The sequence below is a fragment of the Bubalus kerabau genome, chromosome X (assembly GCF_029407905.1).
Source record: "Bubalus kerabau isolate K-KA32 ecotype Philippines breed swamp buffalo chromosome X, PCC_UOA_SB_1v2, whole genome shotgun sequence".
Lineage (NCBI taxonomy): Eukaryota > Metazoa > Chordata > Mammalia > Artiodactyla > Bovidae > Bubalus > Bubalus kerabau.
The window spans coordinates 164,563,491-164,582,823 of NC_073647.1; the positions used below are offsets into that span (position 1 = coordinate 164,563,491).

At 48.1% G+C, this 19,333-nt stretch overlaps 1 protein-coding gene across 3 annotated transcripts in view; it reads right to left on the bottom strand.

The window, feature by feature from the left end:
* Positions 1-7,309: 7,309 nt before the first annotated feature.
* Positions 7,310-19,333, bottom strand: part of ASMT (acetylserotonin O-methyltransferase) — a 57,321-nt gene continuing 45,297 nt past the window's right edge. For 2 of the 3 annotated variants that reach the window (XM_055563071.1, XM_055563076.1), the window contains 2 exons: positions 11,098-11,306; positions 7,310-7,521 (listed from right to left, as the gene is read on the bottom strand). In XM_055563071.1, the coding sequence (XP_055419046.1) occupies positions 7,435-7,521; positions 11,098-11,306 (296 nt within the window). In that variant the 3' untranslated portion in view covers positions 7,310-7,434. The remainder of the gene's footprint in view (positions 7,522-11,097; positions 11,307-19,333) is intronic. The other variant, XM_055563074.1, reaches the window with a different exon arrangement.

Consider the following 19,333-nt stretch of genomic DNA (forward strand, 5'->3'; position numbering starts at 1 on the left):
ACTCACCTCTGTCCCATCTCCTGCATTGGCAGGTGGGTTCTTTTCCACTGAGCCAGCTGGGAAGCGCACCCTCTGCCCTCCCCCCAAAAATGGTATATCAGTCTCAGTCATCTCAGATGCAACAGTGGAGCGGAATATCAGTCCTCGAATTTCCAGCTAATTTGCACCAATAAATCTGAGTTGCTCGAGAACCCGAGAACGTTTTCTGACGTGTGTTGGGCTCTGATAACTAGTCATCCAAGCCTCCCTCCGAGGGGTGGTCACTGGTTTGCAAAATACAGAAAAGCCAGCTCCTGTATCCCATAAAATGACCTCATGGGCCATTAAAGCAGAGACGGGTGTGATCTTGCGACCCAGGGGCTTGGCCCCCGCCCGCCCTCTGCAGCGATAGCTTGTCTGACATGCCAGCAGGACAGAAAGCCCACCCAGGCCCCGTCTCCCCAGCGCCCGCGGTGGACCGAGTGTGCTCCGCGGTGGACGGACCGTGTGCACTGTGCTGGGTCCCCGCGGGGAGAAAGCAGAGAGGCCGCGCCTGCAGGACGCAGAGCAGAGGCAGGTGCAGGAGGGGGTTCGTTCGGGCAGTCGCCGCCCCTACCCCGCCAACAAGGGCCGCCCCCCAGACCCCTCTCGGCCCCCGACGTCTCCTGTTTACCGGAAGGGTCCACGTGGGGCGGAGGCCCCTGCACACCGTGGGATGGGTCTCAGCCCCGCAGCAGCCCGGAGGGTGCCGACAGGGGCTCGGGTCACCCGGGCAGACACACACACACACACACACACACACACACATCACAAACACACACATATACACAACAGACACACACATGCCACACACACATACAGACACACCATACACACACACATATACACACCACACAGACACACACACCATACACACACACACACTAGAGACACACATATACACACCATACACACACACACTAACCACACACACACACACATATACACACCATACACACACACACACTAACCACACACACACACACACACATATACACACCATACACACACACACACTAACCACACACACACACACACAAACACACCATACACACACACACATATACACAACAGACACACACAGACACACTATACACACACACACATCACACACACACACACACACATTAACCACACACACACACGACACACAGACACACACACACCACACACACACATATACACACCATACACACACACAAACACACCACACACACACACACACACCACACACACACACTAGAGACACACATATACACACCATACACACACACACACTAACCACACACACACACACACCACACACATATACACACCATACACACACAGACACACCATAAACACACACACACACACATATACACAACAGACACACACAGACACACCATACACACACACACCACACACACACACTAGAGACACACATATACACACCATACACACACACACACACACAAACCACACACACACACAGACACCATTCAGACACACAGACACACAGACACCACACACACACATATGCCACACACACCACACACACACACACAGACACCATACACACACAGAGACACATACACACCACACACACACATATACACACATATACACACCATGCACACACACCATACACACACACAGACACCACACACACAAACACACCATACACACACACACACACAGAGATACACACACATGCAACACACCAGCATACACACACACCACACACACACATGCAACACACGTATACACACATGCCACACACGCATACATACCATATACAGACACACACACCATACACACACACACATACTACACATGCATACTATACACACACAACATGCATGTCACACACGCACACCATACACACATGCACGCACATACATGCACACCATACACACACATGCCATGCCCACACATACACACTATAAGACACATGTGCCACAAATACACACACACACACACATTCCACACACACATGACAAACACACATTGTATACACAACACACACTTTACACACACACTGCACACACAACACTCATGCCACAAATACACACATACAATGCACACACGGTACACACATAGACATACCACACAGACACACACATGCCATACACACACACATTGCACACACAACACAGAGGCCTCAAATACACACATGCTACACACACACACCATATACACAGATACACACCACAGACACATACGACATATACATGCACCATATATGCACACCATACAGACAACACACCTGCCAGAAACACACACATGTCACACAAACACACACCCGACACACATGACATACTTGCCATATACACACATACACTCTGCACACATACAACACACAGGCCACTCACACACATGTCATATACACCCATAAACACTGCACACACAACAGAAACCACAAATACACACATGTACCATGCACACGCACCACACACATGCATACATGCCATATACACACATACACGCTGCACGCACATCACACACACAAAGACACGCAACACACAAACACACCACAGACACACATACCACACGCGCACATGTGCTACGGAAGCTGGTCAAGTCTGTACTTTTGGGGGGATATTCTGACTCAGGGTTGGAGATTGTCCCCCCACAGAGTGCTGCAGGAAAACTCCGTCTTTGGCGCAGACACATTGCCTAAATTGATACCTGTCGCGTATTTCCATGGTTCGTTTGGCCCAGAGTCATCCTTAACACATGACTTCTAACTAAATCGGAGGCTCCCATCTGCTGGGACCTCAAGGTTTGGCAACGCCCATATTCTTCCCTGGCGATGTGGAACTGACACGGCTTTGAGAGCCGGGTGCCCCGGCCCCTGCTCCAATGTAGGACGGCATCATGTTCAGTGGAACCACGGGGTGACCCTTGGACGGGGACTGGCTCGCTGGGACCTTCGCAACAGAGCACAGAAGCCCGTTTGCACGTCAGGAGGAGGTGCCGTCCGACAGACACACAGCTGCCCCTGACAAACGCACTGAACCTCCAAATCTGACATTTCCAGGAGGTAAACAGAACCAGCCAAGCTGGCCGCGATCCCTAGAGCCTCTGCAGCCCGCCTGGCAGACAGTGAGTCAAGGCTTCTGACAGCAAAATCCACTTCCAGGGCTGCAGACACACAGGGAAGAATCTGAGCCCGACCGTCAGTATTAAGGCTGCCGCTCAGCCAAATGTGTGGTTAATTACTTCTGAAGATGCACAATCAAGATAACCTTTCAGGGACATCTCTGGCGGTCCAGTGGTTGAGAACCCATCTGCCAGTGCAGGGTACACAGGTTCGATCCCTGGTCCGGGAATATTCAACAACTATGGAGTCCATGAGCCACAAAGAAAGACCCCACAACTGAAGGCCCAACACAGCCAAATGAATAAATTTTTTGTAAAGATAATTAATTAAAAAAAATATCTTTTCTGATGCTGAAGCCGAAGCTCCACTACTTTGGCCACCTGATGAGAAGAGCCAACTCATTGGAAAAGACCCTGATGCTGGGAAAGACTGAAGGCGGGAGGAGAAGGGGACGACAGAGGATGAGATGGTTGGATGGCATCACCGACTCCACGGACATGAGTTTGAGCAAGCTCTGGGAGTTGGTGATGGACAGGGGGGCCTGGCGTGCTGCGGTCCATGGGGTCGCAAAGAGTCAGACACGATTGAGCAACTGAACAACCGCAAAATTGTAAAAAAAAAAAAAAAAAAAAAAAGATAAACCTTCAGTCCAGTCCTGGAGTTCTGCAGAAAATCTCCATGCTTCCTTTAGATATTCACACACAAAGATGCACAACACACAAACACACCACAGACACACACACCTGGGATCTCAAGGTCTCAGCCACAAAGCCTGAAGCTAGCAGCTTTGCTCTGCAGTGGGGTTTTCCAGGGTCACAAAGCTGAGAGGAAACCCTGAGCCTCAGTTAGCTCACCTGCAGCCTTGGAGAGTCGTGGCACAGCCATGCTGGAGGGGAGGCAAAATTAGACAGGACAACACACCAGAAAGGAACACTTGGAATCTCTGTTTAATATCCAGATGCATACCAGAGTTATACTGGAAATTTTTTTTTTTGAAAAATACAAATGCTCAGGTATTGCTTTTTTTTTTTTTTCCTTCCAGAACTCCAGATGTTTCTAATGAGCAGCCATGTTTAAAAACAGCTGGACCGTATGATGATCGTTTACTTGTATCTAGTTTGTTTCATATTTTCTATTTCATATACAGTGCTCCCATTTCATTTAGTTTATGTCCTCCAATTCCTCCATCTCTTTTTTTTTATGTTCTTCCTCAAGGCTTTCTCAAGCACAGAAACCCTTTTGTATACATATATATGTATGTATGTATATATGTATACATATATATACGTATAAATGCTTTTGTATACATATATAAATAATATGTATAATATATATTTTACAAAAGTTATGAATTTGTGACTAAAAATTTAATGACGTTTTGACTCCACTCTTTAGGCTTAGAATAAATAGAATGCTACACTTCTAATTAAAAAAAAAATAGCGATTAGGGTCTTTTGTTTCCCGAATGTTATTGAGAGGACTGTTTCAATATTCACTTTCATAACAAATCGCTAGCCACAGAAGTTAGTTTCTGCAAAAATGCCCAGGTCGGTAACGTATGAAAAATGGTCGGCCCTGTGGCACCCTCGGGGAACACTTTGAGGATCCCTCATGGTGGGGGAGGCATTGTTTCCTTCCATCCACTCTTTTTCGCATCTGGTCTGAGCAGAATGTTTGGGAAACAGCTGTATTGGTTTGACCAAGAAGTTAGTTTAGATTGTCTTCTAAGAAGTTAAGGCAGAACCAGAATAAACTTCTTGGGCAGCCCAATAAAACTGAGCCATTTGCCTCTTTGTATAAATTTCTTTGCTGCTGCTGCTGCTAAGTCACTTCAGTCATGTCTGACCCTGTGCAAACCCATAGAAGGCAGCCCACCAGGCTCCCCCCGTCCCTGGGATTCTCCAGGCAAGAACACTGGAGTGGGTTGCCATTTCCTTCTCCTATGCATGAAAGTGAAGTGAAAGGGAAGCCGCTCAGTCGTGTCCGACTCTTCGCGACCCCATGGACTGCAGCCCACCAGGCTCCTCCGTCCATGGGATTTTCCAGGCGAGAGTACCGGAGTGGGTTTCCGTTGCCAAACCATAATCAATAAGGCTGACCATCACACCCAGAAAAGCAACATGGAAAGAACTGTGGACCCCCCCCCAAGGTGCATCTTCTTTGCATTTCTGCACACAGGAGCCGTTTCACCCTGTAAATGCAGAACTGAGAGAAACAGCCCAGGGAAAAGAGGACCGTTGATGGAGGTACTGGCCAGGATAGGCTACCAGAGGCTGCTGTAACATACAGCCCCAGAACCTCAGTGGTTCACGTACACGCAGGCTACCTGCCCATCAGTGGGCTTCCAGCTCTTCTTAGGACCAGGACCCAGGGTGATGGAGCAGCCCAGACCTGCAACATTGCCAGTCTCACAAGGGAGAGAGAACCAGAGCCGTATGGAACCTGGAGCCAGCTTGTCAACCTTCAGATAGGAAAACCACACAACTCACATCTACCCAAAGCCATGCTCCGTGGTGACTGAGCTCAGTTCAGCAGAAACTATGAGCTTCCTCCACTGGGGCAGCCGTATTTGAAAGTGATCACAGAATCTACCATAAGGAGAAGACCAAACAAACGAACAGTAATACTGTACTACTCACTGAATCAGCCAACGGAAAGCAACAAGTGGGAGAGCCCGGGACCAATGAAGGAACACAAAGAAGATGTCATCCGAAATTAAATAGCTCTGCACCTCAGTGTTCACTGCACTGCTATTCACAGCAGCCAAGGCGTGGAAGCAACCTAAGTGTCCGTCGACGGAGGAAATGGATAACGAAGATGTGGTACGTATACATGATGGAATACTATGCAGCCATGAAAAATGATTCAATAATGCCGTTTGCAGCAACACAGATGGACCTGGAGATGAGCATACTAAGTGAAGTCACATAGAGAAAGACACGTATCATATGACATCACTAATATGTGGAATCTAAAAAAAAAGTGCTACAGGGCTTCCCTGGTTGCTCAGGCGTCACCTGCCAATGCAGGAAGACACAGGTTCCGTCCCTGGTCCAGGAAGCTCCCACATGCCATGGAAAAACTATGCATGTGTCTCCACTCTGGACTCTGCACAGCCTGGAACCTGTGTGCTCTGCGGGAGAAGCCGCTGCAAAGAGAAGCCGACTCACCACACTTAGAGGGTAGCCCCCGCTGACAGCAACCAGAGACAGCCCTTGTAGCTAGGAAGACCCCGTACAATCGACATCACTTATTTTTAAAAGTTTAAAATGGTACCAATGAGTTTATTTACAAAACAGAAAGAGACTCACAGACTTAGAGAATAAACTTCCGGCCACGGAAGGGTGACAGGTGGTTGCAGGGATAACTTAGGAGAGTCACCACCGACCCGTAAATGCTACTCTGTATAAAATAGAGAACTATCATAGTTACTATCAGTTAATAATTAGATACAGTTCCCTATACACACAGGGACGACCTTGTGTGTCGTTCAGGGAACTCCGCTCAGTGCTCTGTGACAATCAATACGGGAAAAGAATCTGGAAAAGAGCGGATATCCGCATGTGGAGAGCTGGGCTACTTTGCTGTACACCCGAAACTACCACAGCATTGTCAGTCAACTATACTCCAATAATAATTATGCGAAAATAAATAAAATTCACCAAGTAAAATAATAAAATACGGTGCCAATGAACTTGTCTGTGAAGCAGAAACAGACTCACAGACATATAGAACATGTGTGAATAAATATAGACACATAGAATATGGGTGGATAAAGTACAAGGTCCTCCTATATAGCACAGGGAATTATATTCAATATCCAGTGATAAGCCATCACAGAAAAGCATATGAAAAGGAAGGCATGGCTGTGTATAACTGAGTTGGTGTGCTGCACAGAATAAACGAACACAAGAGTGAAAATCAGCTATACTTCAGTCATAAACAGACAGGGCAAAGAAATGAATGGCTTTCCGATCCTCAGCTTTGCAAGGCTGGCTTTGGGCCAGGGCTATGAACATTCAATCCCTGGCTTTTATGGGCTTTGGCGGGGGCAAGAGAAGCACTCCACTCTGCCCAGGACATAAAATTCAAGGTCATCCACACGTTCTCAAAGAATTCCCCACGACGCTTCCCTGATTAAAAAAAGTGGTAGTCGCCAAACCCAACCGAGGCCAACGGTACGTATGAAAAAAAATCACTCTTCAAAAACCCCACGTGGCTAGAAATTTTAATGGCCTATATTTTAATGCTTTACTACTAAAAATGTCAGGGGGAAACGTGGATGTTTAATTCACCCAGCATTACAGAAATGCCTCAAACTCTTTATAGCCTTAGTCGAGAAATCGGTAGCTTGACAACGCCCGTTTGAAAATGATGACTCTTGCTTGAGGGAGAGTGGCTTCCATGCCAGGGACCACCTGTGGACAGAAAGGGAAAATAATTGGGGTTCCAATTGCCAACCGTGCCCCCTAAAATCTCCAACTGAGCTTTGATAGAGCGTTAAAGGAATACATGACTCCCCTGGGGGCCATCATGACAAAGTACCACAGACTCAGTGTCTCAAATCATAGACGTTCATGGCCCCAAGTCACAGAGGCTATAACGTGAGACCCCGTTGTGGGCAGGGCTGGCTCCTCCAGAGGTCTCTCTGCTGGGCGTGTGGACGGCCGTCTCCTGCCCGTGTGCTCACAAGCTCGCCCCTCTGTGTGTGTTTCTGGGTCCTCATCCCCTCTTGACATGAGGACCCCAGTCCTTTGGGTCAGGACCCACCCTAGTGACCTCATTTCAGCTTCATCCCCATCTTCAAAGACCCTCATCTCCAAAGGCAGTCACATGCTTAGGTCCCTGGGGAGGGGGGTGGGGTCAAAGAATTCCCCAGGACGGTTCCCTGATTAAAAAAGCTACAGTCACCAAACCAACAGAGACCAACAGTGCCAAGACATGAATTTGGTGGGGGTGGGGGGTTACTATTTAGTCCCAGAAGCCGCACAATGAGAGCACGTCACTTCACAAAACTACAAAATATTCAGAGCTGTTTCTGCCCCTTACGTGGTCCCCTAACGGGGCTTCCCTGGTGGCGCAGATGGTAAAGAACCTGCCTACAATACAGGAGACGTGGGTTCGATCCCTGGGTCAGGAAGATCCCCTGGAGGAGGGCACGGCAACCCCCTCCAGTATCCTGGCCTGGAGAATCCCATGGGCAGAGGAGCCTGGCGGGGCTGCAGTCCACGGGGTCACAGAGAGTCAGACACGACTGAGCCTGTGGTCCTTGGTGATGTTCTCTGCCCGTCTCTTTTCTGATATCCAGCATCTTCAGAAGGAATTGAGCGAGACCCTGAGCGTCAGTTATCAATGAAAGCACTGCCTGGGATATTTGCGTCGTCAGAGACGGTTCCTGCACCCTTTTAAGAGGGAGACGCCCGCCTCCCCGGGCGTGTCTGAAAGGATGACAGCCAGCATCTCTGCAGACAACCCATCAGAGCTGCAGACACCCAGGAAAGCACGGCAGAAACTGGCAGTGACCCCCGGGGACTCCGATAGGTTCACACTGTTATGAACAAATATTGAATTTCTCCCCAAGTCGGCTCCATGCATCAGCTCAGCACACATAGTTCTCCCGAAAACGTAACCGACACAGCACAAACCTGTGCAAAGTGTGAGTCGCTCAGTCGTGTCTGACTCTCTGTGAACCCGTGGACTGTAGCCTGCCAGGCTCCTCTGTCCATGGGATTCTCCAGGCAGGAATACTGGAGTGGCTTGCCATGCCCTCCTCCAGCAGGTCTTCCCAACTCAGGGATCAAACCTGGGTCTCCCGCATTGCAGGCAGATTGTTGACCAGCTGAGTCACTAGGGAAGCCCTTATTTTATATATATTATACCTTAAAGTTGATTTTTTAAAAATTCCAAATAAGATAAAAAACTGTATCTGTGATGATTCCAGTATCTATGTCATCTTCAGGTAGGTGTGTGTTGAGTATCTTTTGCAGACATTGAGACTTTTCTGGCTATGGATGTGAAGACTGAATTGTAACCTGGATTTCTGGAATGTTATGCTAGTTGAACCTACTGGTGTTGTTTCAGAGGACTCTGAGGAGCTCCGGTACCATGGTTCTCAGCACAGAGAAGGTAGCGTTAGTGGTCAGGAACCCACAGGCAATGAATGCAGGAGACGCCAGTGCGATCCCTGGGTCAGGAAGGTCTCCTAGAGGAGGAAATGACAACCCACTCCAGTCTTCTTGCCTGGAGAATCCCACGGCCAGAGGAGCCTGGTGGGCTACAGTCCATGGGGTCTCAAAGAGTCGGACACGACTGAGCACAGCAGACGTTACATTAGTGAGGATTATAAGGACATCGAGCAAGCGGAGCGCTTAGCCTACCCAGGATGGTTTCCTTAAAGCACCACCGTTTCTTCAATGGGGTGGATATAGACAAAGAAACATGTAACACGTCAGCAGATTAAAAGCAAATATAGAGGAAGAAAATATATACAATGTCAGCATATATTTAAGAGGGAGCAGATGCAAGAACTTGAAATAATTTTTATTTATATTTGCTACAGTCCATGGGGTCGCAGAGACTCGGACACGACTGAGCAACGTCTCTTTCTTTCCCTTTCTTTCTTTGCATTTAATATTGTGCTTTTTCACATTGTCTTTATTGGTGCATAGGTGCTTTTAATATTATGGCATTTTATATACTGTCTATATTTGCATTTAAAACGGTCACACTTTATGTATTATGTTTGTGCATTTTTGCATTCACTGTGGTGAGTCTATACACTCTATCAACATTTGCACTTAGTCTCATGCTGTCTAATATGTTGGCTCTGTCTATATTTGCATTTAATATGGTGGCATTGTATAATTTTTTCTTTTCTATTTGCTTTTAATCTGGTGACAGCTTACATATTTTCTCTTATTTGTCTGTATTTCTTTTAATACTGTGGCATTATATAGTCTTTATTTGTCTAAATTTTCATTTAATCTGGGGACATTTTGCACATCTTCTTTCCTACATTTGCATTCAATATGGTCACACTTCATATATCGTCTTTGTCTAGATTTACATTTAATAGTATCAAATTTTATATCCTGTCTATTTGTCTGTATTTGCATTTCATATGGTGACATTTTATGTACTTTCTTCTACACTTGCTTTTAATGGGGTAATATTTTACATATTTTCTTTTCATGTCTCTATTTGCTTTCAATATTATGGCATTTTCTATATTGTCTTCATTTGTCTGTATTTGCATGTCATACGGTGACATTTTACATAGCTTCTTTGTCCATATTTGCATTTAATGTGCTGACATTTTCTATATTTTCTTCCTCTGTATTTGCTTTTAATCTCCTGACACGTTACATACTTCTTTGTCTACATTTGCTTTTAAGAGGGTGACACATACTCGCCTCGTCCTGACAATTGCATTTACTTTTATATCAACACACTACAAACGTATGTTTTAAAAATCTGTAAATAGTTCAAAACAACACGTCGCTCTCTTTTTTAATTCTTAGAGAAATGAGATTCTAGTCTTCCTTTCTGACCACTACTCCCCTCCCCCGCAAAAAATACTAAAAGTTCCTTCTCTGAAAGAAACTTGCTCAAGCCTCTCTGGCTAGAAATGAGAAGAAAGGACTATTGTGTGAAGAATTTCCATCTGAAGCGGAATGCAGATGAAGGCATCCCTCCCTTGCAGAAGGCAGAAGGCGGCTTCCTCCCTTTCTCTGGGGAAGAAGACTTGGAATGTCCAGGGGCCTTCAACTTCGGGTTGGGGGTGTGTGTATTGTGTTAAGTCACTCAGTCTTATCTCTTTGTGACCCGTGGACTGTAGCCTGCCAGGCTCCTCTGTGCATGTGATTCTCCAGGCCAGAATACTGGAGTGAGTTGCCATTTCCTCCTCCAAGGGATCTTCCCCACCCAGGGATGGAACCCGAGTCTCCTGCATTGCAGGCATATTCTTTACCACCTGAGCCACCAGGGACACCCACCTGGGGTTGGGTGTTCCCCGTGAATCCAGGAAAGGCGATGCTTCGGTCTGCCCAGTGCCAGGTCATCCCTGTGCGTACCGGCCGCTGCTCCAGTGCGTCAGCAAACAGCATCCATCGGGCAAATTGCAGGAATGTTTCCCGGGAGGGAGGGAGGTGGACTCTTGAGCTGGCCAAATGGACGGAGGAGCCCGGAGCCAGACAGGCATCAGCTTGAGGTAGGAAGACAGATGGATTCCAGGTTGCAAACTTACAATCAGCCACCCTTCCACCCGCCTGCAATGCGGGAGACCTAGCTAAGATCCCTGGGTGGGGAAGATCCCCTGGAGGAAGGCATGGCAACCCACTCCAGTATTCCTGCCTGGAGAATCCCATGGACAGAAGAGCCCGGGGCTACAGTCCATGGGGTCACAAAGAGTCAGACACGATGGAGCGAATAATACTTACACAGATTTTCACTTGCATTTCTTGAGATAAGAGATAGGTGCGCTGCAGCTGAGGAGAAGGCAATGGCACCCCACTCCAGAGCTCTTGCCTGGAGAATCCCATGGACAGAGGAGCCTGGTGGGCTGTAGCCCATGGAGTCGCTAGAGTTTGACACGACTGAGCGACTTCACTTTCACTTTTCACTTTCATGCATTGGAGAAGGAAATGGCAACCCACTCCAGTGATCTTGCCTGGAGAATCCCAGGGACGGGGGAGCCTGGTGGGCTGCGTCTAGGGGGTTGCACAGAGTCGGACACGACTGAAGTGACTCAGCAGCAGCAGGGCTGCAGCTGAGGACTTTACAACCAACCAAAAACAGGGTAGATAGCCAGTCTTTTTCTCTTCCCTCAAGGGAATGATCAAGGCAAGGACAAGGAAAGGGAAAAAGCCTGTCTGATAAGGGAAACATCACACCTACGCAGAAAGGCTCCCTGCAGTCAAAAGTCAGAGGATAATTCCAGACCATAATGAGTCCTGCTTCTCCCAGAAGCCTTCCCTTCGAGATACAGGTAGGCTAGGGTGTGTGTGTGCCCTCCAGGGGAGTGTCCTGAGAGCGGGTGGTGGTGGGGGGAACCCAGGTGATTGGTTGGAGGGATGATGATAACCAGGAAAACGGTCCCTTTTTGCAGATGACACCACCCTGATGGCAGAAAGAGAAGAACTAAAGAGGCTCTTGATGATAGTGAAAGAGGAGAGTGAAAAAGTTGGCTTAAAACTCAACATTCAAAAAACTAAGATCAAGGCATCCGGTCCCATCACATCATGGCAAATAGATGGGGAAACAGTGGAAACAGTGTCAGACTTTATTTTTCTGGGCTCCAAAATCACTGCAGATGGTGACTGCAGCCATGAAATTAAAAGACGCTTACTCCTTGGAAGGAAAGTTATAACCAAACTAGATAGCATATTCAAAAGCAGAGACATTACTTTGCCAACAAAGGTCCGTCTAGTCAAGGCTATGGTCTTTCCATTGGTCATGTATGGATGTGAGAGTTGGACCACAAAGAAGGCTGAGTGCCAAAGAATTGATGCTTTTGAACTGTGGTGTTGGAGAAGACTCTTGAGAGTCCCTTGGACTGCAAGGAGATCCAACCAGTCCATCCTAAAGGAGATCAGTCCTGGGTGCTCTTTGGAAGGAATGATGCTAAAGCTGAAACTCCAGTAGTTTGGCCACCTCATGCAAAGACTTGACTCATTGGAAAAGACTCTGATGCTGAGGGATTGTGGGCAGGAGGAGAAGGGGATGACAGAGGATGAGATGGCTGGATGGCATCACTGACTCGATGGACGTGAGTTTGAGCAAAGTCCGGGAGATGGTGATGGACAGGGAGGCCTGGCATGCTGCAGTCCATGGGGTCGCAGAGTCAGACACGACTGAGCCACTGAGCAACAACAATAAAGAATTTAAAGTTCCCAAAGACACGACTCTCTCTCTGAGCTCACCCTGGCGCCTTTCTGCACGTACTTTTCTTTTCAATAGTCTTTTGACTTTACTGTCTGCCTTGTGCCTCCCTGCCTGAGTTCGTTCTTGACTAGACAGGCAAGACGAGGGACCTGAGCCCTAACTGTGGGCCCCGGAGGCCCCTGTGGTCCAGTCTGGGAAGCCGAGACCCTACTTCCAGCAGCAAGCAGCCGCTCCCTGCTGCACACGTTGGAAAACAAGCCCAGGGAAAGGACCTCTGTGTATTCCTCACCCCTTGGCTGAGTATCCGGTGATGGTGGAGGAGAACAGAGAACCCGTGACACAGAGGAGGGGGGTATCTGTTGGTGCCCTTGCAGCTTTGCGACATTGAGACGACCTTGAATGAGGAAAGATGACCATCCCCATGGTTCCCTGCATCTCCTGGTATTCCAGGCTGGAGTCCCTTCCATTAACATCAGAATTGGGATAATAACCATCAAGAATAGACGGCACGCAGATTTGCTTCTTTACTGCAATGACGGAGGCCAATCTGAGGAACCGTGAGAAAGGAGATACTCAGCGCCAAGGCGGCTGTGGGGAGACTCAGCTGATAAACGGACACCATGTCAACTATTTTATGGTTCCCTTTTTTAACAATGGAAACATTTGATTTATAAACAAAGGCTTTTTGTTGCCTCTGTGTCCCTGAAGGGTTTGTGATACATGAACTCAAAAGAGAGGTGGTACATATATACAATGGAATATTACGTGGCCATAAAAAAGACCAAATTTGAGTCCGATATAGTGAAGTGGATGGGCTTCCCTGGTTCAGATGGTAAAGAATCCGCCTGCAATGCGGGAGACCTGCGTTTGATCCCTGGGTCGGGAAGGTCCCCTGGAGAAGGGAAGGGCTACCCACTCCAGTATTCTGGCCTGGAGAATGTCATGGACAGAGAAGCCTGGCAGGCTACAGTCCATGGGGTTGAAAAAGAGTCTGACACGACTGAAGCGACTTGGACCGACAGCTTGTTATACAGTGAAGTCAGTCAGAAAGAGAAGAGCAAATATCATACATTAACACACATACGTGGGAAAGATTGAGGGCAGGAGAAGAGGATGACAGAGGATGAGATGGTTGGATGGCATCACCAACTCAATGAACATGGGTTTGAGCAAACTCTGGGAGTTGGTGATGAACAGGGAGGCCTGGCATGCTGCAGTCCATGGGGTCGCAAAGAGTCGGACACGACTGAGTGACTGGACTGAACTGAACGAATAGTGTGTGAGTCTCAATCCCAATCTCCCAATTCATTCCACCCCCTACTCCTCTTGGGGTCCGTACATTTGTCTCTACGTCTGCATCTCTACACTGGGAGCAAACCCTAATTCAAAAAGACATCCTCACCACAAAATGTTGAGAACTGCACTATTTATAACAGCCAGGACAGAGAAGCAACCTAGATGTCCATCAACAGATGAACGGAAGATACTTACATGTGATGGAATATTACTCGGCCATGAAAAAGAATGAAGCAATGCATTTTGCAGCAACAGGCATGGACCTAGAGACTATTTTACAAAGTAAGTCAGAAAGAGAAAAAAAAATATCATGTATGAACACATATACGTGGAATCTAGAAAAATAGTACGGATGAGCCTATCTGCAGACCAGAAATAAGCGGAAATATTGCTGGTTCTGTTGCCATTTTTTCCCGTCTGGAGTGTAGACGTCGTAGAAACATCCAGGGGATTCTTTGAGCATCTTTCATTAGAATGAAAACAGTCTACGTGGCCATTTACCTACCGACTGAAGCTATCTGGAGAACATTTGATTATGCAGCAGGAAAACCACTGGGAGCTCGTTATCTGTGGTCAGAGAAGAAAACCGTTTGGGTCGTTGATACGAAACAGTGATAGCTGTCTCTTCGGGTACGTAGCTGTCCCCTTCACAGAGCGGCTTCTTGCCCCTTCAAAGTGAAAACCATCAGTCGCTGAGTCCTGTCCGACTCTCTGTGACCCTGTGGACTGTAGCCCGCCGGGCTCCTCTGTCTGTGGGTACCCTACCGCTCACCCTTCTCCTGACGCCTTTGAGCAAACAAGAATCATACACCTTAAATAAAGCATTGCTTTCCGTGACGGTTTATCTCAAGATATTGCATAGAGTTGCCTCGGTTCTACAGGAGGACCTGGAATATCCATCCTACACAGAATAGTTTCCATCCAGAAACCCCAAACTCCCAGCCCTTCCGTCCGTCACCCCCTCGCCTTGGCAACTGCTGTTCTGTCCTCTGTGTCTGGGACGCTGCTTCTCTTTCTCGGCTCAATTCATCTTCTGTCGTATTTTGCACTTCACAACAGAGCGACGTTATCTGGCGTTCATCTCTATCTGACTTAACTCACTTCACAGGACCATCTCTAGTTGCGAAGAACCAGGTTATTCTTGCTTTAAACTTTTCATTTTGTTTTGAGGTAGAGCTGATGAACAATGTTCGGGGGTTTCAGGTGGTCAATGAAGGGACTCACCCACACATACACACGTATCCATTCTCCCCCTAACTCCCCTCCCATCCAGGCTGCCACGTGGCACTGAGCAGAGTTCCCTGTGCTGTCCAGCAGGTCCTTGCTGGTTCTCCATGTTAAATACAGCAGTGTGTCCATGTCCATCCAAGACTTCCCGACTATCCCTTCCCCCATCCTTCCCCCTGGTGACCATAAGGTTATTACAGAGGATTGAGCAGAGTTCCCTGTGTTGTCCAGCAAGTCCTCGTTGGTTCTCCATGTTAAACACAGCAGAGTGTCCATGTCCATCCCAGACTCGCTGACTATCCCCTCCCCCTATTTTTCCCACCTACAAACATAAACTCTCTTGAATCTGTTTCTGTTTTGTAAGTAAGCTCATTTGTATCGTTTCTTTTTTGGTTTCACATATAAGGGATGTCATAGGATAGTTCTCCTCTGTCTCACTTACTTCACTGAGTACGAGAATTTCTAGGTTCATCCATGTAGCTGCAAATGGCATTATTTCATTGTTTTTAGTGGCTGAGTAATATTCCATCACACACACACACACACCCCCACATTTTCTGTATCCATCCCTGTTGAAGGACATTTATGTTGCCGTCCAAGGCAAAGCATCAGCCTGTGACTGCAAGTCCATACACAGAAGACCCCGTTCCATCCACATACTAGAAGCTGCACACAGAATTTGAAAAATGAGCCAATTGGTGGCTGCTGTTCCTGTGTTTTTTGCATGCTTCTTCAACAGCACAGAGAGTAAGGCAGTTCCACACTGCAAAACATTCCTCCCACGCAGATCCTCAAAGAGTAGGGAATCAAGGAAGGAGGAGATGGTTGGATGGCATCACTGACTCAACGGCCATGAGTTTGAGCAAACTCCGGGAGATGGTGAAGGACAGGGAACCTGGCGTGCTGCAGTCCGTGGGGTTGCAGAGAATCAGACACGACTGAGTGAACTACAACAACAAGGAAGTTATCTGAGACGTGGTCCCCAGCAGCTTGTTTTTTTCCGAGAGAGGTGGGCCTCCCTGGTGGCTCAGATGGTAAAGAATCTGCCTGCCAATGCAGGAGATACGGGTTCAGTTCCTGAGTCAGAAAGATCCCCCGGCCATAGGAATGCACTCCATAGCAACCCACTCCAGTATTCTTGCCTGGAGAATCCTACGGACAGAGGAGCCTCGTGGGCTACAGTCCATGGGGTCGCAAAGAGTCGGACACGACTGAGCGACTAAACAACAGCAGAAATTACTGTACTCTATGCTGTTTCTGTTAATATATCATGTTACTTTCAATTCCTCTGGCCTCCAGCTCAAGTAACCCTTCAGATTTCAAGACACCAGCCGGGTGCCCGACCACGTAATTCAGTCCAGATATGACTGTGAAGTGACGAGCTGAACCCACAGGGTAAGGGCTCGGCCTGACAAAACAGCGCCCACATCAGACGCCCATGAAGAGTCCCAGGAATATGCCCATGAATGCCCCCATGCCTCCAATCAATGGGGTAGAAACAGGAGGTTCCACGCCCCCATTTCTGGCATCCCTAACCTGCCAGAGGGGTGTACAGAACTTACACGAGCAGCGTCCTCACGGGATTTCAGAAATGGAATATTTCCTGCCGGGTCAGTAAACAAAGGCTGTCAGAGACATCGGCGATGGGAGCCTCCGTGGACGGTGAGCCGGTGAGCCCAGAGGGAGCTCAGGAAGGGAAGGGAGACCTGTCGTCTAGCGGCCATCTGACCGCAGCCAGCTCCCCACAGAGAGCCCTGGGGAAGCTCAGGTTGCGAACACACGGGGTGTTGACGGCAGACACACGAGACGCGTATGAAAGGGGTGATTCAGAGAATCCAGACTCTTGCCTCCTCCCATACACAGACAGGCACCGTGCTCCTTAACTTGGGACATTGCCTTCTTTAACTCACACTCATCTTTTTCAGTTCGGACGACCTGGTCTTTGTTTGCAGAGCCTCTATGGTAACCTGTCTTGTCCTCTGACTTGCCTGGCTTTGACCATGGGCTTGAAGCCCTAAAAATTCCCCCACTGCATAAAACACAGCTCTCAAATTGTCAGTTCAGTTCAGTCGCTCATTCGTGTCCGGCTCTTTGCGACCCCATGGACTGCAGCATGCCAGGCCTCCCTGTCCATCACCAGCTCCCAGAGTTTGCTCAAACTCATGTGCATTGAGTCATTGATGCCATCCAACCATCTCATCCTCTGTCATCCCCTTCTCCTCCTGCCCTCAATCTTTCCCAGCATCAGGGTCTTTTCCAATGAGTCAGCTCTTTGCATCAGGTGGCCAAAGTATTGGAGTTTCAGCTTCAGGCCTTCCAAGGAATATTCAGGACTGATTTCCTTTAGGATGGACTGGTTTGACCACAAGGCACGTGGGATGTTAATTCCCCGACCAGGGATCGAACGAGCACCCCCTGCCTTGTAAGGCAGCGTCTTTTCTTAAACAAATTTTTTGTTTAAGTATTTCTTTATTTGACTGTGTCAGGACGTAGCTGCTCCACAGCACGTGGCATCTGAGTCCCCCAACCAGGAATCGATCCCACATCCCCAGCTTTGCAAGGCAGAGTCTTAACCACTCGACCACGAGGGAGGTCCCCAATGCTTCTCTGTGTGCAGGAAGAGGCAACAGAGTCTGTGCTCACTGAAATCATTCTTTTAACGTGCACCTTGCCTGTCTGGGGCTGGCATCATTTTTTCTCCCTTCCTGAATCCCCTCGGGGTCACTGTTGGGGCAAGAGTTGGGGCACTGTTGGGGGAAGGCCGCAGCACCCTTTGTCTATTGACAGTTAGCAGTGAATGCAAAGTGTCACCTGCCAAGTCACCTGCCAAGTCAACAAAGGACACTGCAGCTCTCAGTCAAGCTGTCAACCTCTTCCTTCAGGCAGGAAGGAGAGCCCTGGGGGAGCAAACAGGACGCCTGCTTTTTGTCACTTTGCTGACAAAGGTCCGTCTGGTCAAAGCTATGGTTTTTCCACTGGTCCTCTATGGATGTGAGAGTTAGACCATAAAGAAACCTGAGCGCCGAAGAATTGATGCTTTTGAACTGCGGTGCTGCAGAAGACTCTTGAGAGTCCCTTGTACTGCAAGGAGATCCAACCAGTCCATCCTAAAGGAGATCAGTCCTGAATATTCATTGGAAGGACTGATGCCGAAGCTCCAATCATTTGGCCACCTGATGCGAGGAACTGACTCATTGGAAAAGACCCTGATGCTGGGAAAGATTGAAGGTGGGAGGAGAAGGGGATGACAGAGGGTGAGATGGTTGCATGGCATCACCGACTCGATGGACATGAGTTTAGGTAAACTCCGTGAGTTGGTGATGGACAGGGAGGCCTGGCGTGCTGCTGTGAGTGAGGTTTGCAGAGTCAGACACGACTTGGCAACTGAACATCAACCATATAAAGAAAAGCTGTGAATTCGTTACCTGGAGATGCCTGGTTTCTTTCATTAACAGGAATCTTTCAGTGTTCCCACTACCTGGTTTTTGTTGCAAAAACTCCTCCACGACCTGCCTGCTCTCCCATCTCTTCGCAGCAGCCCCTCACAGCGATCTGACAGGCTGCCTTCTGGGCTTAATCCCTCAGTTTTCTCTGCCAAATAAAACATGATTCAACATATAGGTTGTTCATTTTCTTTTAACTGCTAAATTCTTTTTACTTTTTAAAACTTATCATTTTATAGTGGAGAATACCCCGGTGGCTCAGACGGTAAAGAATCTGCCTGCAATGAGAGAGACCTGGGTTCCGTCCCTGGGTCGGGAAGATTCCCCTGGAGGAGAGCATAGCAATCAACTCCAGTATTCTGGCCTGGAGAATCCCATGGAC